This window comes from Seriola lalandi, unplaced genomic scaffold (assembly GCF_002814215.2).
Source record: "Seriola lalandi dorsalis isolate HSWRI2012SDOR001 ecotype SW California unplaced genomic scaffold, Sedor1 jcf7180002054630, whole genome shotgun sequence".
Taxonomy (NCBI): Eukaryota; Metazoa; Chordata; class Actinopteri; order Carangiformes; family Carangidae; genus Seriola; species Seriola lalandi.
Window position 1 is genome coordinate 252,829 of NW_019525183.1, and position 25,439 is coordinate 278,267.

Genomic DNA, 25,439 nt, shown 5'->3' on the forward strand with positions numbered 1-25,439 from the left:
GGGGGGGGTTGGACCAGCCTGAAGAAACTGAACACAAAAGTACCTTTTTCACATGCATGTTGTATGTTGACAGATGTCTGTGCGTCACCGTGGCGCCTGTCGGGAGACGACGGAGGCACGTTGGCCTGGTAGAGCCGATGTGATCCAGGAGCCTGTGACAAGGCTGAACCGAAACACAGCACATTGATTAGACTTTGGTGACCTGCCCATGTAAATGTAGAGCCGCACAAGTTAGTTTCAGGCTCCGTGACACACACAAACAAACTAATAATTGTGGTTATGGTACTTAAGGATGATGAACACCTCTTGTACAGGATCATGGCTCAAGTTCTGCCCTGAGATAAAGGTACTTTGGGTTTATTTTAAAAGTTTTAAAAGGACATGGAAGAAAGGGTTGACTTCTCCCACTCCTCCATTCCTCATGTAAAACTGCAGGTGTTTTTAAAAAAGGCTAGTTTTCCTTAGAGGCAAAGGGAGATGTATCCAAAAACGCAGGCGGACTTGACATGTTGAACTACACACACGTCAAAAGTGTCCAATTCTAATTCAAACAGTTAATAATGTTGAATAAGGTGTGTTTGTTATGTCGTTGCAGGTGTTTGCAGACTATGAGAAGCTGCTGCACTCCGAGAACTACGTCACCAAGAGGCAGTCCCTAAAGGTTTGGCCCTGACTCACGTATTGATTTGTCTTTGTGACCTTGGTTCACCGGAGCTTTGGCTGTGTTTTTTTGGACAGCTGTGTTTGTGTGTGGGAAGCCAGTGAGGGATTGTTTGTTTGTTGCCATGGCGCCAGCTCCTTCTGTTTAGTCAGGTTCCCAGTTTACACCCTCCCCGGGCCAACAGAGGGAGCTGTCCACTCACTCCTCTCTCCACCGTCTTATTTCCAAAGCTTGAACAAACCTCCAACACCTTAAGTCTTAGCCACCATTGCTGTAAACAGATACCTTCAACATCAACTTACACTTCCAGCCAAGAGACAATCACTTCTCTAATATATCCTTACTTGTCATATTGTTCTAAACAATCTCTCCTGCAGCTTCTGGGCGAGCTGTTACTGGACAGACATAACTTCACGGTGATGACGCGCTACATCAGCAAGCCTGAGAATCTCAAGCTGATGATGAATCTGCTCAGAGACAAGAGTCCCAACATCCAGTTTGAGGCCTTCCATGTGTTTAAGGTAAATAAACGCCTCGCTCATGCACGCCGCACAGCAGAATACAAATAATGTATTTCTCTGTATAACTCTAAATCTAAATCTATAGATGAACTGTCATACGGGCTTATTACAAAGTCTTTCCCATCTACAAAACAGCAGAGGTGTATTATAAATGTAGGTGAGGATCTGATGCAAGCGAACGCGTCTGTTTTCAGGTGTTTGTAGCGAACCCCAACAAGACGCAGCCCATCATCGACATCCTGCTCAAGAACCAGACCAAGCTCATCGACTTCCTGAGCAACTTCCAGAAGGACCGCGCGGACGACGAGCAGTTCAACGACGAGAAGACGTACCTAATCAAACAGATCAGGGATCTGAAGAAACCGGCCTCCTAGAGAAGCTCCCCTCCCCTTCCCTCTACCCCAACTTTTTATCAATAAGAACACATAGAAAAAAAACACATTAACAATAATGGTTATTCTATTTAAAAAAAAAAAAAATCTTCAAGACGTTATTTTTCTTTTTTTTTTTTTTTCTCTTTGTTGGGTCATTAAAAACTTGTGCAAGAGTAGTTCTCAATCACTGATCTTTTGTAAATTTTTTTCATGAAATCTCTGTTTTTTTTCATCTGTAGCATGTAGTGCCACAACTCATGGTGTTGGAGGCAGCTGATTTGCTTTTCTTTTTTTTGTTGTCAGGAGAACCAGCGGTTCAAAAGCTTTGGCCAGAATGGTCGAGTGGCTGTCGAACAAACAGACGTGACCATTTTTGTATTTTTAATCACCAAGTCGCTGCGCACGAGTTAATCTCTGTTTAAATGAAGTAGCTGCAAATCAGAAAAATAATGAAGAATTTCTGCTTTTTTTTTTTTTCCTATTAGCTGGGTCAACATGTCTGGTTGGGGTGAGAGCATCTTAAGTGTGAAACACATTCTCAGTCTGTTTGTTTTTGTGCTGCGAAATCTAATGATTGCTGAAGTTTTCTCGATCTACAGCTAAAAAGCATCATCAGACTTGAACTTCACACTGAAACAGAACAAGTCTCGTCTTCCAAAAAAGTTAACGTTGTAGCTAATTAGTGATGAAGCATTTCTCTGAAGCTGGGGACGCGCTGCACATTATATAAAAGTCTGATTTAACTATGAAAACTGCTTTACAAGATCACAAAGATTTTTAGGAGGTTAAACCGGCTCTGGCTGGACATAATTAGATTTTCTCAGTGTGATCCTGCAGTTTGAGAGGCTTAATCTGAACTAGTTTAACATGCAGCAGTTTGTTGTTAAATGTGTGACGCCAACTCTTTCCAGTTAAATATAATTTTATAAGCTTCAGGAGCATCCGCCCGTGCCAATCTAATGAACTCAGTTAGCTCCAGTAAGACTGAGAATAGAAGTGTTTTTGAGACGGTTGGTTTCAGTCACTGTTGACCACAGCTTGCCAACGAGAAATAGTAGTTGTGAGCATATTTTAAGTCGTTGAAATGAAGAGCCTTTGTAACTGAATGGGCTGCTATCGGTACAGTAAGCTTCAATCATTTTGATCACTGGTTCTCTTTGCTGGTAGCTGATAGCACTTTCTGTATGATAAAAAAATAATATGATGATTCAAATGTTTTTTTTTCTTTTGTTGATCACCGTTTTCACACTGCTTGATGGTATTTTTCTTTTTTTACATATAGTTTCATTTCTTGTCATGTACAGTTTATGGTTTGGACACCTGAGGTGAGTGCCTGCCATTGTGAGTGTGATCATGAACAAGGAGGCGGGAGCTCCTCGTCGACAGAGGAGAGCAGCTGTGAAGACGGCGCTTTGGGTTTTTCTTTTTCTTTTTTGTTCTGTGTCGCTCTGATTTGGATCTGATGTCGGCGTTAGAAAAGAAACAGGAGAGAAGATTCAGAGGTGCCTTTTTGGTTTGGTGTGTTTTCCCTTCTTCTTCTCTTCTCTTTTTTTTGTACTTTCATTATCTTTCTAGGGGGAGCTTAATTATGATGATGAAAATATGCTCTGGATGGAACATATTTGTTGCGATTAAGCAGTGAACCTCTTAACTCACTATATTTGAGTTACACTGTCAAATACACATTTGAAACTTTTTGCAGCTGATCGGTTGCCATTGTGTACGGAGTCACAACCAGTTTGTCGCCATAGTAGCACTAATTCAATATGTGGATTACAAGCTGTAAAAAGTCATTTGGGAAACGTGTTGAAAACGTGTGAGGCCAAAGTTGATCTGTAACAGGATTCAATGGTGAAATGTAACTGTGAAAAATGCACATGTAGTTGAAATGTGCAAATTCAGCGAGGATTAACACAACTTTTAAAAACACTGTTGGTTTTATATTTGAGCTGGAAATGAAAAATGACCATTTTTCCATTTTCTAAGTCAGTAAAATTCAGAATTTATTTCCTAATCAATATTTGATCGGCATTGTTAGGTTACTTTGCGCTTCTATTGAAGTTTTGAAATAAGCAGCAGTAAATTTCAAACTCATAGCTGTCTCGTGTTAAATAAAGTGAATCAAACAGAAATAAAAGAAGTAGTACAGTACAGTAGGGTGACTAACAATCGCAAACATGTAAAGTGCAATTTTGCTTAAAAAAAAAAATGGGAGAAAAAAATAAAAGTTGTCTTTGTTTTTTCTTTTTGGTTGAAAAATAAAAAAGACCAGCTACTTTGGATGTTAAAAGCTGTGACAGTATTTATACTATATCAGAATAAAACATGAGATGCAAATGTAGACTGACCAGTTTTACATCACACGTGTCACTTGAGCCAAACTCAATGAATTCTTTGTTGATTTTTTTTTTATTTAATTTTTTTTTTTCTTGGCCTGTTTTACAACTACGGTTCCACATTTTTCTTCCCAATGCGCTCACGAAGAGCAGCCACCTTATTTTCCACATGGATGCTACTGTACCACATTCGCAGCAAAATAAAAGGATGGGAATGCAGATGTTCTGTGTGAGTGCTCGTTTGTCATTTTTACTGATGTCAATAATTTCACTCTTCCAAACAAACTTCGTATATTTTCTATTATAAGAATTTTATTTTCATTTTTTCCTTAAATGCCAGTAGTTAAGATGTGTACCTTTCTTTAAAGCTTGAAATCCAAACCTAGTGCAAAATCCTATATAGAACAGTTTCATCATAAAAACCTAAATCAAAAGCCGTGCAGCTTTAGAACGTTTAACCAAGCAACCACCCACCAGGTGTACACGTGCATGGAGAGATGGTGCAGTGTTAGCACGCACACACACACGCACGCACGCACACACACGCGCACGCACACACACGCACACACACACACACACACACACACACACACACACACACACACAGTATGGCTGTCTTTATATCCCAATACCTCATAAACCATTTACAGAGCATTCACAAAGTGTTCAGACCACTTTCAGGTTTTATGTTGCAGCCTGATGCTAAAAATTTAAAAACAATTTATTAAAAAGGAAAAACTGAAATATCGCATTGACAAAAGTATTCAGACACTTGGCTATGTCTATTTTCTCTTGATCATGTCTTGAGATGTTTCTACACCTTGATTCTTTCATTCAGCTGATTGGACATGATTAGGGAAATAAAGTCAAATAAAATAAAGTCTCTCAGCAAAAACCGAGTCATGAGGAGGAGGGAGCTGCCTGCAGAGCTCGGGACAGAAACTGGAGCTAGCCTGGAGCTAGATGTCAAGTGTCAAAGCAAACGGTCTGAATACTTCACTTTGTCAAAAATTCACAAGTTTGGTCATTGTCATCCAAAGGGGTCTGAACACTTCCTGAATGTAATGTAACATAAGAAAATAAAGTTCCATAGTTTGTACCGTTTTCCTTCATTCAAAAATAGTGTCCGCACATTCTTTACCTTGTCCATCACTGATCCGTCCATCCGTCCCTTCCTTCCATTTTGTACCTCTTTTACTCACTGCCAATCACTTCTTAATGACTTGGATTGGACTAACAATTCCTCCATAGAGCAGCCTATGGCAGTTAAACTATCACATTTTAGATTTAGGTCGTACCACTCAGTCAGTGTTGTATGAAACATAAACATGCAGCAGCTGCATTTAAGGGCAAATAAAGTAACGGAAGATTCTGTGCAGGCACAGATTTGATCTCAAATGAATTTGCGCAGTAACCGTAAAATATCTAATCTAAAAACACGATTCTGTAGTTTTTTTTTTGGTTTCTCCATTTATCCAACTGTCCGTCTGCGCAGGTGCAATGCTCAGCTGACAGAAGGTAAGTCATGGGATCTGTTGATGCGCAGCTTCTTGCTGCTGTGGCTCTCCCGCTCGGTCTGTCTGCTGTGCTTCCCGACACAACCGTCTGGAAGAAGAAGAAGAAGAAAATACTACTGTTAAACTGCAACGTCATTTCTCTCATGTGTAACCCCACTTCACAGTTTATCTGTGCAGGGACAAAAAAAGCCACATTTAAAGATAATAAGTTGGAACTTACTGGCAACTTGAGGAAAGGACGCCGAGCAATCTGAAGGGTTCTTCTGCCACTGTGAAGAGAGAATGTCAGATTCTTCAAGGTGGTGAAATCTAAGGAGTCTTATCTACTCTCTTCAAAGGCACCAGCAGCAACACACCCTGCAAGCTGCTGAGTCAACGTATGAACAACAGAATAAATTACCTCATAGAATCTGTCTCGATGGATGGTGGCTAATTTTTGCTTTAGTATATACAAATATATACATATCTGTAAATCAGCATGTAACAACATAAAATAGGAAAAGGAAAAAAAAGAAAAAATAGCCTTCATTAAATTTTTTCATCCCTCCCTCCGTGTGCTCACTATGAACTTGTTGACGTCCTTCATGCTGCTGAACCTCATGTAGGAAATGTCTCCCTTGTCTTTGTCCCTGTCCTGGTCGGTGGTGTAGACGTGTGTGATGCCGGCTCCTCTGATCAGAGGGACGCACTCGTCACACGGACACTTGGTTACGAACAGGATGGTGGGCTCCCCCGCTTTGAATTCTCGAGTCCTGAAGGCGTCAGGGAGAACGCTGTCCGTCAAAACACTTCTCACCATCAGTTTTTAAAAAAATAATAAATGTTTAAAATAATAAGAGCAGCGCAGATAAAGACACTTTTCACATTATCATCCTCCTCCACGGTGTAAAGGGACAGACTCTGACCTGAAGGTGAGGGCGTTCTGCTCTGCGTGGACGATGAATCTGTATTTGCGTCTCTGCCGGTCCTCCTGCTTGTTGTCCATCTGTGGGTACTCGGCGTACTTGGAGCCTGCTGGGTAAGCGTTGTACCCGCAACCCACCAGGTACAGGCGCCCCGTTCCGTCGCAGCCAGCCTTGGACAAGACAGTTCAAAACAGTCAATGTTTTGCCAGGAGATATGTGCTGGAACTATTTCTTTCAAGGTTGATTTTTTTTTATTTTTAAGCCAGGCTAGCTGTTTCCCTCTGCTTTCAGTCTTCACGCTAAACTAAGCTAAGAGCTACTAATATTGTCATCTAACGCTTTAAATGACGAGAACAGATGTAATATAATTCTGCAGTGGATATAAAATAGTCAAATCAAAGCAGAGGTGAGAAAGGTGAGCTCACCGTGTGTGCTCTGGCCCAGATAACAGCACCCACACCCACTTTGGGGTCCTCTGGAATGAAAATGACAGTGTCAGAATCTGCCGACAAATGTCAACTCTGACAAGAACAATATTTAAAATGATTATGACCTTTAAGCCTGTCATTCAGGAAAATGTCCTACAGGCATGCATCTGTTGCCTCAGCCCTTAGTTTCAAGAGGACTCGAGACTCGTGGCTTCTTTACTCCTGACACACACAAATCTGTTGCTGGTTTATCTTTGGTTTATCTAGGAATATCTGTCAGGCTTCCTCAGGCTGAAATGCTGAAGCTAGAATGTCGATCGAGCACTTAAACTGTCATCCAGCCAAACTTGAATGTTCCGGCAGCTTTGACGAACACATTATTACTCATCACTTCATCTATCTGAAACCAGATCGTTTGATTTGTTTATTATTCTTGCTGACAGATTTGAAGATAAATGGTTTCCGGTCTGTTTTTACTTCTTCTTGTTCAGTCTGACCTGAAACAGGAAGCAAGTCTCGTATCCTGCATCCACCTTGACTTCTGTGACAAACACAAAAAGCAAGCAGACCTGTTCTGTAGGCCAGCAGTCTGGCTTGGATAATGCAATGGCGAGCCACTTCTTGGGATACTACTTCATGAGGAGGAGAAGGGGGCGGTGAGGACTTGGCCGGTGATGGCTCAGTGGCTGAACACTGTTCCCTGAGTCACAGAAACAACACAATCAGCAACAAATAACAACAGCGGATGGCTAAAACGTCTGCAAAAGTAAGAGCTGTGATTTAAAGAGTGTTTCCAACCTGTAGAAACTGTAGTGTCGAAGCGGCACCCCGGCGGCCACCGTGGCCAGAACCTCCACCAGCTGCCTCATGTTGCTCCTCAGGTTTGAGAAGTAGGGCTCCACGCAGAAGTTCTCCAGACCCATTTGTGTCAAGATCTCCCGGTGCTGCTGCGACGTCCCGACCAGAAACTGTCGGGAGAAATCCTTCAGGTGCTTCGTTCGATCTCTGGAGAGCGCGAAGAATTTCTCCAATTTATATGCAACACAGATACTTTTTTTTTATGAGCTGATATGCAGATTGTATGATTTAGTCATGCAGTTGGTTTCAAAGAACTTCAAAGGACTCCAGTCTCACTTGATACATATATTAGTCAATGAGCATATTTCATGAGTTCTTGATTATTTGAAATTAATTTGGCTTGTTGGGGGAAAAAAAGATTCATGAGTTGCAGATTAATTTTTTTTTTGGCATATTTAACGTTTGCTTCACTGATTAAAGGAAATATGTAATTTCCACTGAGAGCAGGACATGTACTCTTCACTTTTCAAAATCCTATTTTTGCCCTGCAGCAGTTTTACGGTTTTAGTTTGATTTACTCACTAACAGAGTCTCTGTTCTGTCTAACTGCCAAAATACGGATGAAAGAAGCCATGAAACCAAAGCTACGCCCTTGGATGTAGGTGTCAAGACAACAATGACTTAAAAAGGAAAAGCATCACTTGGTATTTTCTTCTAATTAGTGCTGGTATGTATGTAGGGTACCCGTTGAAGAGTTCCTCTGCGTTCAGCCCTGGTTCGTCATCAGTCACTCTCTCCATGAAATCACACTCTCTGGACGTCTCGCTAACAAACTGTGCCAGGCCGGGCATCAGCGGCTGCAGCAGTACACAGATGTGAGGGCGGCTGTTGGACTTCAGCTTCTCTGTCGCCACAGCGTCTAGCGCCGCCTCCTCCGTGATGCGGCCAGGTGGACTGTTGGAGTGGGAGGAGTCCGAAGGGTTTGTAGAGGCGGACCTCAGCATGCTGACCTCAGGGTCTCCGGGCCAGAAACAGATCTGACTGACTCCAGCTGGAGAAGAGCCAACAGCATCATCATCAGCATCATTTTCTAATTAACCTTAATCAGTGGAGTGAAGTCAGAAATGATGTGTTTTAAAGTGTAATGAAAGTCAGGATGATTGTAACAACATCATTGATTTAAATAGGGGAAAGTAAAAGTAAATGCCTGTCAAATTCCTATACATGATGATATTTGGTGACAAAGTCTAACAAAGTCAAAAGAGCATTTAGGAAAGTGATTTTGTGATTTTGCATCACTGCATTAAAATGGCTTGCACCACATCGACTTGTTCTGGAGGTGGAGATTAAAAAAAAACCTGTACACTGTGATAACGACAGTGTCATAAAGCACTCTCTGTCAGTCCTCCTCCCCTCACCGTTGATGATCATCTTGAGGCAGGTAGCACAGGGTCTCCTAGAGAAGTACAGCTGACAGTCAGCCAAGCGGGGGCCATGTTGGATAATGGCTGCCTGTCCTGCGTGAAGCTCAGCTCCTGAACAGTGGAGTCCCATCACCTTACTGTCCCGCACCACCACCAGACCCATGCCACGGATCTGGAACACAGCAGATTCAAAATTATTATCAATATTTAACAGTCTCATGCACTGTACACTACATGTAGTAGATGAAGAAGAAATTTTACTCATGACGTGCTGTGTTTCAGTTTGTATACCAACCTGACTGTTGTCATCCTCTTCATGCTGTTCCCGAGGGAACAGCTCCATCCACAAACTCAATAAGGTAAACAGATTGACCTTTGATAACCTGGGGCCATAACCTGGAGGAGAGACAAAATAAAAAATAAAATCCATGATGGAGAGTCATCTTGTCCACGCTTTGCCACTGAAGAACCTTCATGCAAAGCTGTAATTACTCGCTGGTGTGAGAGTAGCAGGTTCCCATTTATATCATTATTCTAAATAAACCTAAACCACGACTTGAGGTCATGACCATCTCAAATGATTCTGTGTCAGCATATCTTTTAAATAGACATGGAGGGATCTGGTCTTGTTTACTTCTAGTGTAATAATAATAAAAACTATAATGTATGTCCACAATGTCAGAACTTTGGACCTGCTCAGCTGAGACAGTTAGAGCAAACAGAAGCACAGTATACTAGTCATTTATGATACATTAGGATACATAATACCTTCAATTCATGAACACCTTTGTCACAAGGTTGAATACTATCTGCAGTGGTAAACATTCATAATGAAAAACGCTAACCAATATAGGCAGGAAGGATTATCTGTGAATTACAATGTGCAAATAAACAATGTCAAACGTATCTGCTGTATAAACTATTTTTACACTCCTTTCTTATTAATGAGCTGAAAGCTAGAGCAAAAGAAAGCTAGCTAAACCATTAGCATTAGAATATTAACTCCTTTTCCGTCTAGTTCACCTTGTGCTCTGCTGTCAGTCTGGGTGCTATCGTCTTTCGTATCTCCACCCGGGCTGGACTGGCCCGTATCGGCACGGTTCCTTGTCTTGCTTCCTTCCATTCAACCTGCCAATGTCTAGCTATATTAACGGATCCGGAAGACACATACATCGTTTATTTCCTGTGTCTGTGTGACGTGTGTTTCTCCAGCCCCTTTAGGAGACCGGAAGCAGGTCTGAGTGTATTCATTCCAACGGGCGAAGTGAACGAGATTATCACAGATTCTCTCGCTCCATAGTCACCGAAATAAATATTGGATCCAGTTTTCACAAGCCACGCGTACATTCTGACATCAAAATGACATTTTTCAGATCAACAGATCAGGAGAAAATTAACTTTATTAGAGACCTCCCCCTTTCTCAGTGCTATACTCTCGCGATATATGTGGAGTGTCCATATGATACAATTGATGACGCTATATTTAAGGTATGACAGTGATGTCAGACCTTTTCCAAGTAATTTCCCCACGCAGCCTTGACCCATGAGTACTGAGTACTCATATGAAATTGTAATGACAATAAATATCATATACAGCACTAGATTGCATCATATTATCATCATGTAGCTGCTATTTGTATCACCCTGTAAAAAGAATGAGCTACTTTAACATAAAACAAAATTAAATGCATTAAGAAAACAACTGAAATGAGAAGAAATACAGGTAGGTATTTTAACTATTCAATCTTGAATCCACTGGCAACAATGTCTGAAATCTCATCTTACGCTGAGGAAAATGTACACAATAAGAATAAACTTGTAAAGGACTAGTTAATACAAAATATGCAGTAAAATGGGAACAAATCTGATGAGTTACTTATTTATTCACAGAAACATATCAGCCCCAAAACTGAATAGAAAACAAAGTGAAGTAACATGTCCCAGATATGTAACAGCAAAAGAATAGTAATATAAATCCCAACATCATAATGTTGTAAGTTGAATTTAAGCATGTTGCATGACTTATAAACTGGTCCTAAGTAAATAAAAGCTTAAGAAAGCATAACAAAAATATATTTTTATCTTAATACAATAAGCAAAAACATCTTTATTTTTTCCAGTTTGCTTGTCCTTTTTCATATAAAAAAAGAAAAGTGTAAACCTGCTCCTCATACCATTTAAGTCAAAATCTAACCTCAATTCATCTATAATTGTTTCCTGTGCTTTAATAATAAACAGAGGCTCTACTCATGGCATCATGGAATAGAAACCTAACAGAGGAAACTGAAACTGATCTCACCAGCCTCGCTGCCAGCTGACCTGGTGTTATCTCTTCAACTACTCTAAAACAATTTCCTGCAGCAGCATACATAGATAGTCACAACACCCAGTGATACAGCAGAAAGGAAAAACTAGGACCTGCAAGCATTTTTATTTATTTTTTTTTGGTAATCTTAACCCGAAGCAAATACGCAAACATGAACAAAAAAAAAATCCCACTTATTTCTACAGAGCATTATAGAGTTAATATTGCTTTAGCTTGCAGTGTCTTGTGCAGGGTTAGTCCAGGGCATTCTCCCTGTATCTACAAAAGAACGCAATAAATTACCAAGGAATTATTAAGGAATCTAGTAATGTACTGTGTCCCAAATATTTAATGATGCTTTTAAAAAGCTCTAGTACAGAATTCTTTAACTCAGTTATCTAGTCTTTCCTTCCACAGGGTTTTAAACTATTTAAACTGTTAGTGTTTTGCTGAATATGAAGAAAAAAGCAACTGTAGTTTCCTAAAGTGCCACAGAACAAAAACTTGAGTCAGGCATAATGGACAGAAAACAGACTTGAATATAAAAAAGGAAAATATCATACACCCCACAATGGTATTGAACTTCTAAAATATACAGAATCCCAGCTAGAGAACAATTAACATAACAAACCAAGTGTCCTATAACAACCCACAGTGGGATCTGGAGCAGCTGTATATGTTGATGCCTCTAAATGGGACTCTGCTTTTTAAATTAAGTTAAATTTATAGATTTGACATATCAAATATGTAGTTTTGCCTGAACACAAAGACTGCAATCTGAAAATGATAGAAATGGAAAGTAGAGGTAACTCAAAGATGTGTTTCAATACAGTGGTACTAGTGTCCTGGCCAGTGTAAATCAGTTATCTAAGCTCTTATAACAAAACCATCTTTTTCAGTTAGCAAACAAAGACGCACTGTTCTTTGAACTGGTTTTACTATTCCTTCTAGGTCTTTGGTCTCCCACAGTAACTTTTCCAGAAAATAAAGGAAGACTGTTCAGTACATGCAAGCACTGGCCGAGAAGAGAAGCAAAAATTCAAGTATACATACAGCCTGTAGAGAATACAGTTCGGTTTGACAGAAAGGCGCCATGAGTATGTCGAGTGACTCCACAGGAATTGGCCAAAGTGCTGATTTCAGATCAGTGGATAACGCAGCTCAAACTCCAGTCCAGAATCCCTTCAATGATGCTGCTTATGTGCCAACATGTGCCTCAGCAAATATGAAAATCAACTGGACCGTTGCTTTCTTTTAGGAATGTGATCAGAATGGATATTTCCAGCGCGGTGACACGCTGCTGCTACAACATCCACTCGGTCAGATCATAGTTTATACTTTGTAAAAATGAAAAGAGTACCACTCAGTTCTTGAAGGCTCCGCAGCGGCTAGCTCTGCTAATGAACTCCTTGAGCATTGCCCCGTCCACCTGCCAGAAGGCTCCGGTCTGAGTCACCTGAGTCAGATGGTTGACACAGAACCTGAAACAAAACTCTTCCAGGTCCTGGAAAGAGACACATAATGAGACCGGATTAGAATATACTAAAATCTAATATAATGTAATGCAGAGAACAGAATAGAAACGACCAAACTGACACGATCCCTCTGGAGAATACAATGCCACAGCAGCACCATCCACACAACAGCACAGTGTAGGAGTCATTTCTAGAATAGGGGTGAATGTAATGTTGTTCATGCAGTTCACTGGGTGTACACCGGGTGTCCCCTTATTCTTTGGTCGATATAGGAACTTTAAATCACGTGCTGCAAGAAAAAGTGTTGGTTTTATAGAGAAGTTGTTGACTGCAGTAATGGATTCTCAAAACAATACTATTGAAAGGACAGTTAGACACATGCAGCACTGTGTTTCAATCAACATGTCAATCACTGTCCCATTCATGCAGTTGCCTGAAACTCAGACTCAGCTGTTGTTGTAAAGAGTAAGACAATAGGATAAATGTGTCGGGGTAAGATGAACCACCACTATCAGCCGCTACACGTTAACATCTCGGTATTGCTGTGCACAGTCTGTCTGTGTACATTGTACCTCTGCGTCGTATCGTATGGCGGCGGACAGCAGGGTGAAGGCATTTTCCACAGTGATACCGCTCTTGATGATCTGCTGACACAGGCGTTTCAGACGGTTTTCGCAGTAAGAGGTGGCCAGGTCCAGCAGGCCTGCGGACGACACACACACGGAGATAACAGTGTAAATACATTGTTAAGTTGATTCGATGCAAATGAAAGAACACAGTATTTGAATTGCTAACCGATGGCGTCCTCAGGAGGAAGGTCGACGGTGTCTGTGTAGAGAAACTGCAGGAAGGATCTGTAGACGGGGTAAGAGAACTGGCCGATCTCTATCACCTCCTGCTGATCCTCCGTCCACTGGGAGCGGAACATCGATCGGAAATGCTCACACCTATTTGAAACAAAAGACCTCTATTTGTACTCAATACAGGGCTGTGTATTGATATACTCCCTCTGCCTGCCCCTGTCTGTCTGTGTGTCAGCAGGATTACGCAAAAAGTACTGAACCGATTTGCACCCAACTTTGTGGAGGGATGGGTCATGGGCCAGGGAAGAAGCTATTCAAAAGCAATGCTATCACTGATTTAGCATGATTACTTTGTGGTGACATCTATGTTTTATATGCACACACGAACACACGCCCACCTGATCTTCAGGACAGCTTTGTGAACATGAATGCATTTGCCGTCAACACTGAATTTCAGGTCAGCCGTTTCTGGACTGTCAAACTCTTTCCTCAGAGCCTCGGCAACAGTCAGGAAGTCATCGTGCTCTGGAATAAAGCCGAACACGATGTGCATGTAAAAAACTGAATTTCTTTTCACAGTGTTGGCAAAATAAATTCTTCCACACAGGATCAACAACCTCTCCCTCACCCATTGACATGAGCCTCCACATGACAGAGGGCGTGGCGAAGCAGGCGAAGACGTCGTCAGTGCTGGCGAAGTGAGTGATGTGAGGCAAGACGATGGACTGACCCCGACACTGACCCCACATGTACACCTGGAGGATGAACACTGTTATTAACGTCACATCTACCAACATCTCCATCATATAAAAACAATCTCAATGCAAGACATGAACTGAAGAAAACTCTGACCCAGATATTTCCCAAAATATCCAACTATTCCGTTAACTCATTTATCAATCAAATCAATGTGAAAACTATAAAACAGCAAATACACAATCACACAAAACATACTCACATATGAGCCAAACACATATAAACACACTAGAGGTGCCTACATTCAACAATTGTACACAAGATTAATTGCATGTATACCTGCCCACTTTGCGTCTTAGCTGCTGAGGTATGTGTTGAATGGCAGGCAGCGACCTCCACAATCCTATTAAATGAGAGATGGCTATACGTTAACACACAGCCTGACAAACACCATGCTTTTAAGTATAAAACTGTGTTTTTACTGTGGCGGGATTTGGTCTATAGTCTTTGTTTATGAAGGGAAAGACGACTTCCTTTTGATCACTGGCAACTACTTAAGACCAGGAGCAGAGGGAGGAAATGAGGACAGGAAACAGGAAAGTGGCGTCTTAACAGGATGGGAGAAACTTCTCCCGTACCTCTCTTTGTCAGCCATGATTTGTACTGGGCTGAGGTGGTTGGTCTTGTTGCCGGTTCCCAACTGACCGTAGGTGTTTGCTCCCCAGGCATACAGCAGCCCTTCATCTGTTAGTGCCAGGCAGTGGCCGTAGCCCGATACAATCTGGAAAGCAGGGAACGCTTTAAGCTCGACTGGTGCTGCAGCAGCTACCAATTACCTCGTCAACTACACCATCAGACAGGAGAACTGCGGTTCTCTGTGGTTTGTTAGATAGTCACAAAGACCGACTAACAGGTGGGTCATGTTTGGAGTCATTTTCATTTTCCACAGCATACACACCACCACCAGTCAGCATTACATTAGGCTGCTGTCCTACCTGTTGAATACACAGCCCCTGGAGTCCAGTGAGGCGGCAAGGCGTCAGCTGGTTTCCATTGTTACCAACACCCAGCTGTCCATTGCCATTGTAGCCCCAGCCATACACCTGGACAAACATTAAACAAGCCTCTTTACTATACGACGCTCAGATTTCTCACATGGAACTCTAAGGGTTCATGTAACGCCATCTTCACCTCTCCGTTGTCGACCAGAGCCATGGAGGAGGTCTGACCACATGCGACGCCCACCGCGTTCTTGCCCTGCAGGCAGCCCGTGACTTTCCTGGGGTAGGGCTGGTTGGCTGTGGAGCCGGAACCAATCTGGCCACAGTTGTTGTAACCCCATGCGAAGACCTGGAGGAGCAGGGAGGTTGTAGTGCCACCATGAGAAATAACGTTAACGGCTGAATCAAATTTACCACATTAAAGTTTTAAAAACATCTGAAAACCCCCCAAAAAGAAAACCTACCCCGTCCACATGCTGTTCTACAAACCGAGGGAAGCACGACGCACGAATACATAATGTAGACAGAGAATGCAATTTTCACGCAACACTGTGAAATGTGGAGTAACATTTCACATAGCAACAGCCTTTCCTGCTTACCACACATACACACACACACACACACACACACACACACACACACACACACACACAGCCTAATTAGCTTTAATGCCTTCGGGTTAGAAATAAGCTGCTTAGTCTGACACGAGCTGGACAGAAGGTGGCTACGTTAAGGCTTGAAGTGACCCTTCTAAAACTAAACATAAAACACAAACATACTGGTATATGTAAATATGCTAACATCAAAATGTAGTGCTTTCAAATAAATTACAGTCATTTATGTGTTGAATGACAACTCGTTGAAGCCTTAAGAAGAAATCATTTTTCTGTGCACCAGCTTTTCCCTTCTATGACTCATCATCTACTGTGTGCCTCTCCGAACGTCAGCTACAGAGCTATAGAGGATTAGTATGGGGATGCTCCGATACAGTCATAGCTGAAATATGATACTTGATCCAAATGGGAATGACAACATTTATCTTGAGGTGCTAACGTGTCAGGAAAGATGAAAATTTACATGAATGAAATGAATTATTATATACTATAATATATTTTAGCTATGGTTATCTCCCTCCATCACTGCCACAAGCAGCAGGTGGAAACATTAAGAATAACACAAATGGAAAACTACAAATTCCCATTTGTTGTCTGTAGTAACAGACAGTCTGCACTGGTCTTTAATGTTTAATATTAAACTGACAGCTCAGAGCTCACACAGTCATTACATAAGGGATCAACCTTGATTTGATTTTCTAAATGATGATTTTTTTATCTTCCAAGAATTACATCTAAAAAAAAAAAATCAATGTAGGCTAGAATAATCAGTAACAACAATGAAAGTGGAGAGTTATGAAAACAACAGTCACCTCTCCATCCTGAGTCAGAGCCATGGAGTGATGCGAGCCGCACGCCACCTCTTTCACCTTCTTGTTCTGCAGGTTAGCAGTGACCAGCACCGGGGACAGGCCCTGGTTGGTCGCCCCATTCCCCAACTGACTGTAGCCATTGTGCCCCCAAGCAAACAGCTGTCCATCTGTAATGAATCAACACAAGGATTATTCAGCGGATCGGAGGAGGCGGAGGCTTGTGAATCATGAGTTTCACCATTCAATCTTCTGCTAAAAATCCTACAAAAATAAAATCCAATACAAGAGAAGAAGTATCTAAATACTTCTTTAAGAGACAGGAGCACTTATACTTGTCAGGGTTTATGATGAGGGGAGCAGAGACAGACACCTGTGAGTGCAAGTTTAAGATTTACTATCTCAATGATGCACACAGCTAGCATTGCATGAGTAATAACCTACCCTCAGTAGCCAACAGGACGTGAGGTCCGCTGCCATAGCTCAGGCTGATGACCTTCTTCCCTCGCAGGAAGTCTAGTTTCTTTGGCACAATGGTGCTCAGGCTGTCTCCTGTACCAAGGCAGCTACTGCAGTTCACGCCAAACACAAATACCTGGGAAATAATGAACAACAGATCAACATATACTTCACGTGAAGGGAGCGTACACAAGCTGAAACACGTGTTAGGATGTAGATGCTATTTGAATATAGCTTGAAATATAATGTCAAACTTGAGCACATAGGCAGAAAGCATGCCACACAAACACATTACGGAGTTTAACAGCTTTTAAATAGATAATAATGCCTTAAAACCTTTAAGTATAGATAAACAAGGACAAGTGAAAGAGACAGGGTATGCTGAGGACACACTCCTCACCTCATTTCCATGGGTGATGTAGATGGCTTCATTAGCAGAGGTTCCAAAGACACAAGCCTGTCGGACCGTGGCTAGCTCCTCAGCGCTCAGCAGAGAGAACAGGGGCCACTTACTGACGTCCACCATGGCTCCGGCAAAACTCAGCCTTCCTTTTCGGGGAGGAGGAGTCAGGGGTGACACAGGAGAGGAGGGAGGAATAGGAGGGGGATGACGAGGAGAAGGGGGAACTTGAGGAGGAGGATTTGATGTTGGTGGAGGCGGAGGTGGCGTGCAAGGAGCAGAATCATCCCTGCTGACACTTCAAATAGGACAACACAAGAGTTAGATGTGAATAAATAGAACAAGGCAGAGACGAAGGCTCTTTTTCTAGTAACATATGTCTTAAAATGAAAATGTGCTCCCCTTCTTTAAAAAACGAGTGAAAACAACACATTTAAAAAGCAGATTGGACTTAAAAAAAAAACCCTGTAGTAGACAGGTGAACAGATAAAAACATACACAGACAGATACACTCTGAACTACATGCAAACAAAATCTTATGGTTCTTAACCTGTTCATAAGAACCAGAAATGTGTCTTGCAGAAACTAAAATTCTTCAGCTTCAAGTGAACAGGTGAATTCCTGGTCTAAGTCATGACTAGCTCATGGCAATAAGGCATAGCATGCAAGCAAAGCAGCACAACTGATCTATTATAGCAAGGCTTTGTGCCTCATATTTTGCTGCCACTGAAATGAGCCAAATTCTACACAAATCTTGGCTATTAATTGTATTTTTGCCTATTTGAGAATGTTAAATGTCTCGTTAAGCAGCTATGACTCAAGACTTTGCTAAGCCAAATTCGCCCTTCAATTCGGCATATGTACCAACTTTACTAAACACATCAATAACGTACTGATACACTGAGTCTTAGGTGTCATTAGCTGGATATATCCTGCAGCTGAACTTTTAAATTGCTTGATTTTTGAGTGGAGTTCGGCGACGAGTCCTCTCCATCGGGGCTAGCCAAAAGACATCCTATAGCATTGTCAGCGAGCCATAACTGCGTTATCTAACTCAAGACTCCCCTTTCAGCCAAGTGTCAAAAAATATGTAGCCATTTAGTGATGCACCACACAAACCTAAATGGCACTGAAGCATATGGTAAAGGGGAGAAGCTAGTAGCCTTAGTTAAGCGCTTTCCTGTGCTCTTCATACCTAAAGCATCGCTCCATGACAACGAGACGACTGGGAAAAGACAGACAGACAGCGACAACATGTAATTACAATACCTCTATCAGTAAAACATCCACAAATACGACACGTAAACTAGCTATATGAAATTACCCGACTGAAATTGTTTGCCCGGTGTTGTCAATAGAAGCGCTGCCTGATCAAACTGCGTCGAGTGTGGCCAATACTTCGTCTCCTGTATTTGTGGCAGACTGGACGCTGCACAGGCGCATTGCTGCCCCCTTCCGGTCATTAGTTAAACAGCAGTTTAAATGTGGGATTGAAGAAGTTCTGAATTTTTGGAAAAAGTTTTAAAATGTTCCCTTTATTTCTTTTTTTAATCGATCGTGGCCAGCATATTTTTCCAGTCAGAATTTATACTTTATAATTATTCAAACATGACTGAAAATAAAACCAGAGTGGCTTATATCAGGAAAGACTGAGAAACCACAAGTTTCACTTGTTGATATTCACTGTCTGTATCCTTGCCCTGTTTCCCTAAAACCCTTTAAATTAATGTAACAGATAGTTCACTGCACTTATTTTCATCTAAATCGAATGTAATTGTTAAAATATAGTGTCATATTTAAAATAAGAAGCATCTAATTTATTTTCTGACACTGATAATTTGAGTTTTCATCTGATTTTTTTGCATTTATTATGTTCATTTACCTTATAAATGATGAGTTAAGGGCCAAAAATACACACAATTAATTTCCAATAGATTTCATATCTTTAATTCATTCTACCCCCAATAAATAAATAAGTAACTGGACTTGTTGATTATGTACAGAATACTCAGTTGTAGTTTTCCTTGATGACCTGCAGGTGGAGTACTACCACATAGCTCAAGGCTCAGCAGCTTGGATGTGCTGCATCATTTGGGATGCTCTCTTTATATGACACAGTAAATTTGTTTTTTGATTTTTTTTTGTTTGTTTTTTTGGCTTCAGGGTTTGAATAATGGGTCAGCTCAGTTTTTTCAGGCCAAGCATCAGACTGATTATTATGGTTTGCAAAGAGGGGACCTTACTGGACCTTACTTCCTTCAATGATTTTAAAGATTAACTGCTCAGTCTAATAACACTGGACTTTGGTTGACCATCAGCAGCAGCTTTTCTAGTTCAAATGAGGTAAACATGCTGAGTCAAAGCTTCAGACCCTGCAGCAGCCTGAGTGGAAGGATTCCACTGATGGAAAAGGAGCCAATCACAACCAAGACCAAATGTGTTTACGAGAGGTTGTCTTGGGTTGATGTGTCCCAAAGAAATGTGTATTTTTTTTCTAGCATTTGTAAAAAAAGAAAAAAAAGAAAAAAAAAAGAGAAAAGTTTTATATTAAAGTGGATCTCATTAAATATGAATCCTTGCAAATCAGGACAATCATTTCCACTTGGGGTTCCACAGCAGCACTTGTCTTGCCGTCTATTCTGTGGCTTACAGGGAGGTTGTATGATATTCCCTGGTCGCAGGCCATGTTGTGCTTTTCTCCCGGCGCTGCAGCCAACAAATCAATACATCAGCAGGCTTAGTGCTAACCCACTTCTCAATAGCCTGGTGTACCACTACGTGCTGCTACAGGCACTCAGTCTACAAATCTGCCACTCATGAGCAAGTGCTGTTGGTCCTTTGCTGGACAGTTGCTGGAAGGAGCAATAAATCTCCTTTGCTTACTGTGAAATGCTTTTCACATAAATTGCAAGGCTTTAACGCAGCAGTGATTTTAACCCAAAGGCAGCTCGGAAAAAGGTCCTATAATTATATTGAGAGACGTTTTGCCCTGAATTCAGGCTCACAGGCACACAGTCAGTTGTTCAATTATATCTTATGTTAATGTTATGTAAGTTGTGAATAAAAAACTAATTATAATACTAAAATAACTAAATAAATCACACCTCAAATACGACCAGGTGTGCATCCTGTAAAAATGTTTTCTATTGCATTTTCCATGGAGGAAGGGAAGCTACAGGTTATATTAATTTTACAATTATGTTATCCTTCAAATGGTGCCAGTATGGAATGATGACATTTAAGGGTCCAGCTGCAGGACAGGACCCATGAAAAACCTGATCTCAAGTTTTATTTAAGAAGAAAAGAAAACAAAAGAAAAAGGAAAAGGGAGCCACTGCAACCAGATGAAAATAAGTAGAGATTTATATCAAGTAGAGAAGCTTTGGGCTCTTTCCTGTGAGTACTGAAATCAAAAGTTGCCTCTTTTGTGTTTCATTTGCTTCATTTTCTGAATTCCTGCTCTCAGATTTCAGCCTGTTTCCTTCTCTCTCTCCCTCTCACCTTTCACTTTCTTCACCTTTCCTTGTTTTTTCTCTTGCACCTTTGTCATCCCACACCTTCTCCCTCCTTGTTCCTACAACCCTTGCCTTTTCTATCGCTCTACTTCTTCCTTTTCCCAGCCACACTATATGCTGTGTAGAATAAACGCATCCACTGTACACATACAGTACATGCAGCTGCGGCTGTTTGCTCACTGAGCTGCAGCAGCTCTCTGTGCACACAGATGATGTTTTGCCCCTTGATGACAGCAATCCCATTCTGCAGCCTTGAGCTGTATAATACAAGTTGTGAACAGAGTGTGAAAAAAAAAAAAATCTGCCAGCTGTCAGTCATCCTGCAGTAATGACTGTGTGTGGGTGTATCTCTTATGTGTGTGTGGTCTTTGTTGTGATCCAAATGTCACAATACACAAGTCAAGTTGAGCAGGAGACGTGGCTGTTTGCGAGGGTCATTATCCTGGACTCATTTGCCAAATACTGCAATGCAGCTGAGAGTGAGGTTTGTTGCTGGAAATCGTTGTTTGTCTGTAACTGGTAGTTTGTGTTAGTGAGTTTGAGCAGCTGATGTGGATCCAGCACCGTGGACAGCGCCAGCTTGCGCCTCTGAAACCACTGCAGCATTTCTGTGGTCTCTTCAGTGCGAATCAAATTCACCAAGCTGCACTTCAATTCCACAACATTATATTCTAAAATGCTGAAGGTTCTTCACACCACAGCAAAAAATAAATAGGAGACTAGCAGTTCTCAAAGATAAGACTTCATTCAGATGAAGCCGTTTCCCATTGACCATACATGCACGTGACTGCAAGAGCCCAGTGTTACAAGAGAGTCGTGCAACAGGTGTGTACATTGGCTGATAGGACAGACGGCATTAAACTGCAAGGTCTTTAAACGGAGTTTGGAGTGACGCCTCTCTGACATAAAGAAGGATGCGCTGTTATGAGACAGCAGTTACAAAGGTAGATATGTGGTGGTCTCGTGCATTTATCAGTGACGCCATCTCGCCCCCCCCCCTCCAAAATGTTGCCGCTTATGGTTCATATCCAGTCAGTCCACATACTGACGGTGTGGGAACCACATGTCTACGTAACTGCAAACAGCTGCTCTCTGTGAGGCTGCATCAAGCTGCACGGGCGAACCGGAGGTAACTTTTTCCTTCAGAATAAGAGTCGAGTGGAACGCAAGTGAAACTAATCTTAAAGAAAAAGAACTAAGGCTGTAGCTGTGCACAACTCTAAGGTGCTCAGATAAGGAAATGGTGTAAGCTACTTTGCACAAGGAAGAGAAATACATTTGAAGTAAAGAAACAGCCTTAAAATGACTACACTCATAAAGACAGTTAATTTAGGGGAATGCTGCAGGCCTATGTAAATGCTATGGATATTACCTGTCACTTCAATGCAGGTATGAGTAACTTTTTGAACTTCAGCTGTAATTTACTGCACATTTTTATCCAATTTGTTTCCCTTTTTCTTTCCTGATTGCCTGCTGAAAACGGGCTACAGAAAACAATGTTCTTCTCATCAACAATGTGAAACTATAGTATAAAGGCCTATGTGAAATATATACCTTGCTGCATAGGGGGAAAAGAGAGTCTCCTCACATGTGCTCAAGTTAAAAAGCAGTTAAAAACCTAAATGTCGATTTATTCGTTTTATTCTGAAGGTGCCGACCGGAATGCGTGTTTTGCTGAACTGCTCTGACTTTGGTGCTGGTTGGGTATAGATAGTCAGTGCACCTCCTTGCGCCCCACCGGCCGTCGGTCGTCTCGAGCGCAGCAGAGAAAGACGCTGAAGCAACAGAGAAGCGCGAGAGGACCACGAGCCGGACCCGGTGTTCTTCTGCTTCTTCTTCTGAATTTAGTTTCCTGGAGTGGTGGAGGCAGCAGAGCCACAGTCCAGCAGCTTCTCTCCATCAGCAAGGTGAGGAAGAGGAAGAGGAGGAGGAGGAGGAGGAGAGAGGAGAGAGGAGAGAGGAGAGGAAGAGGAGACAGACAGACAGACAGCAGCAGCAGCAGCAGCAGCAGCAGTATCTTGGCGCACTGGAGCTTATGGATTATTGAGAAGTGGAGGCCGAAACGCGGATCAAATATTCATAAGGACTTTTGAAAGAGAAAAACACAGAGTGGGATAGTGCAGAGATTCCCTGCAGTGATTCACCTGGCCGGTCCAGCGCTGCCTGCGCGCTCACTGACCAGAGACCAGAGAGCCAGCGCTGCTGCTGGAAGAGGATTCTGCATCTAGCGTGTGTGTGCAGTGTGTCTGAGCGAGTGTGTGTGCGTTTGGAAAGGAGCCCCCCTGCTGCAGTACTTGCCTAGTGTGTGGGTACAGGGATGCCACCGACTTGCTGACGGACACCCGGTATCCGCACTCCTCCCCTCCTCCTCCTCCCCTCCCGGACGGACGGACGCACCGACCCCTGCGATCCCCACTAATATGCAATGGTTTTTTGTGCAGAAGCCGACAGCTGCCGCGTACCGCCGACTTCACGCTAGCGCCGCCGCATGCCTGTCAGCCGCTGCCGCTCCTCTCCCCGCGCCGCGCGGCAGACGACGCCATTTGAAGAGGAGCGCTCGCGGGGTTTTCACGCCGCGGCGGCCGGGCGGCAGCAGCAGCGACCGCTCCTCCGCCGCTGAGGACCACCGGCCGCTGGGGCAGCCGGAGTCGGACACCGCGGAGAAAAGCGCCGCAGCAGTTGCTCTTTTCCTGCCGCACGAGGACGACGTCGACGCGGAATACGTGCGGTTGCTGATTTCTGGGCTTGTGGAGGAACCGGGCGAGAAACCGGGCGACGAGCCGGGCTTCCTGCTCTTATTCTTGTCTATGGTGCAGATTGGGGGGCCGAAGCACCGCCGAACTGAGCCCAACAGCTGGCCGGCTCTGCTGGCATGCAAACAGGGGGGCGGATCAGCCCCCATGCGGTGGGTGAATTTTAGGCTGCCGCATCCGGAGCGCCTCTCGTCCCCCACCTCCTCTTCCTCCACCTCCTCCTCCTCCCCAGTCTCGGCCAAATCCATGCGGTTTATTTGGAACAACATTTTCAGCAAAGGATCGCATATGCTGCAGTGTCTTTGTGGCAGGAGCCTCAAGAAAAACAAGAACCCAACTGGTGAGTTTGTTGTGTGTGTGTCTCAGTGTGTGTGTGTGTGTGTGTGTGTGCCTGTTTCTCTGTGTGTACGTGCGTGTGTATGAGGTGATAAAGAAAGACTTTATTACGTGTCTGAGCCTGTGCGTTCGCGCAACATCGTGTTGTGTGTGTGTGTGTGTGTGTTAGTGTGTGCGCACTCGCGCGCGTGTGTGTGTGTATTCCCTCCTGAGACTGCACTGTTCGACTGCTTGCTGGTGTTTCTCTGCAATCGCAGTTGTGCAGCAAGTGAGTGCACTACAGGGAGGGGGAGGGAGGGGAGTTATGATGGGGAGGGGGGGCAGAGTGAGGGGTGGGGTGATAACTTATTAGCACAGGTAGACTACAGTGGCAGTGCGTGCAAAAAAGCGTGCGCGCTGTGCGTGTCGTGCGTGGCAGAGATGCTGCAGAAAATCAAGTCTAATGCAGCATGCAGACCCGTTCAGGCTCCACTAACCTGCATGATTAAACAGCACATGGCCTTATTTAGACTTCCACTGTGGATTTATACTGAGGAGTAGGAAAGAGTCTTTGTGTGTTTTTCTTCTGGCTGCAGACATTTCAGTCTGACTGTGCGAACACAAACATCTCCTCTCATGAGATCCAAGACTGAATGTGATGCTGTGTTCAGCAGAGCTCAGAGCTTCTCCGGGAACTGACTTTAACAGGGTCATACAGTGTTTATTGCTACTTTTTCCATGTAGGTGAGACGTTAATTGTGTCCAACATCAAGCTGTGTACACCGACAGGCAACATCTGCATCCTCTAAGGTTGGATTTGTGTGCAGATGTGCGGCCCTTCTGTCACATGTCCCTGGTTGTATTCATTAGTGTGCAGCCACAATATAATAAGGAGTGAAATTCAGTTTACTACATTGTCATGCTCCCCAGAGAGGACAGGACACATTTAGATTTGCTATAAGCTTTGACCAAACCAAACAGTTTGCTTTGTTCTCCAGCAGATTTTCTACCATCTGCTGTGGGCGAGGGCAGGGCAGAGATTGTCACTGGCATTGTAACAGGAAGTGGATGTTGTTGACATTATTGGGATATTGACATTGCATCAGAGAGTTGGCCTCTGTATCTTCCACAGTGTTTAGAGGGCAACAGCAGGCTCCAGGAGGCAGAAAGCTGTGGTCAGATATAATGTTTCTATGAGCAGAAGTGAAAGTTTGTTTAAACTTTACAAGGTCCAATCGCTGGTTCATTTTCTCACTGTTGCATTTCATCAGTTAAATGACAAAAATATATAGTTACTATTACTTCTGGCCCTGATATGGAGTCAGCTGGG

General features: G+C 42.8%; 4 protein-coding genes across 6 annotated transcripts in view; 2 read left to right on the forward strand and 2 right to left on the reverse strand.

Annotated features, from left to right (window-relative positions):
- The window catches only part of cab39l (calcium binding protein 39-like), a 13,599-nt gene extending 9,488 nt beyond the window's left edge, over positions 1-4,111 (forward strand). The window contains exons 7-9 of the mRNA XM_023420275.2: positions 596-661; positions 1,039-1,182; positions 1,377-4,111. Of these exons, the coding sequence (XP_023276043.1) occupies positions 596-661; positions 1,039-1,182; positions 1,377-1,556 (390 nt within the window). The 3' untranslated portion in view covers positions 1,557-4,111. The remainder of the gene's footprint in view (positions 1-595; positions 662-1,038; positions 1,183-1,376) is intronic.
- Positions 4,112-4,182: 71 nt separating this feature from the next.
- cdadc1 (cytidine and dCMP deaminase domain containing 1) lies at positions 4,183-10,146 on the reverse strand. Of its 2 annotated transcripts, none has more exons than XM_023420272.2 (11): positions 9,988-10,146; positions 9,260-9,360; positions 8,959-9,136; positions 8,285-8,591; positions 7,541-7,747; positions 7,312-7,442; positions 6,740-6,789; positions 6,315-6,484; positions 5,972-6,161; positions 5,630-5,678; positions 4,183-5,497 (listed from the first exon to the last, which is right to left on the reverse strand). In XM_023420272.2, exons 1-11 carry the CDS (start codon positions 10,085-10,087, stop codon positions 5,397-5,399), a joined length of 1,584 nt encoding a protein of 527 aa, XP_023276040.1. In that variant the 5' UTR covers positions 10,088-10,146; the 3' UTR covers positions 4,183-5,396. The 2 variants fall into 2 exon arrangements, with proteins under 2 accessions (XP_023276040.1, XP_023276039.1); XM_023420271.2 differs by having other exon boundaries at positions 5,972-6,182.
- A 681-nt stretch (positions 10,147-10,827) lies between these two features.
- Positions 10,828-18,927, reverse strand: rcbtb1 (regulator of chromosome condensation (RCC1) and BTB (POZ) domain containing protein 1). 2 transcript variants are annotated; one of them, XM_023420273.2, is made up of 13 exons: positions 18,851-18,927; positions 17,527-17,824; positions 17,112-17,262; positions 16,671-16,837; positions 15,435-15,593; positions 15,239-15,346; positions 14,882-15,024; positions 14,583-14,646; positions 14,176-14,302; positions 13,946-14,072; positions 13,540-13,691; positions 13,317-13,447; positions 10,828-12,773 (listed from the first exon to the last, which is right to left on the reverse strand). In XM_023420273.2, exons 2-13 carry the CDS (start codon positions 17,650-17,652, stop codon positions 12,633-12,635), a joined length of 1,596 nt encoding a protein of 531 aa, XP_023276041.1. In that variant the 5' UTR covers positions 17,653-17,824; positions 18,851-18,927; the 3' UTR covers positions 10,828-12,632. The 2 variants fall into 2 exon arrangements, with proteins under 2 accessions (XP_023276041.1, XP_087033842.1); XM_087177716.1 differs by lacking the exon at positions 18,851-18,927 and adding an exon at positions 18,722-18,753.
- Positions 18,928-23,064: 4,137 nt separating this feature from the next.
- The window catches only part of LOC111665316 (uncharacterized), a 42,306-nt gene continuing 39,931 nt past the window's right edge, over positions 23,065-25,439 (forward strand). Inside the window, exon 1 of the mRNA XM_087177705.1 lies at positions 23,065-24,134. Coding sequence (XP_087033831.1) covers positions 23,462-24,134 — 673 coding nt within the window. The 5' untranslated portion in view covers positions 23,065-23,461. The remainder of the gene's footprint in view (positions 24,135-25,439) is intronic.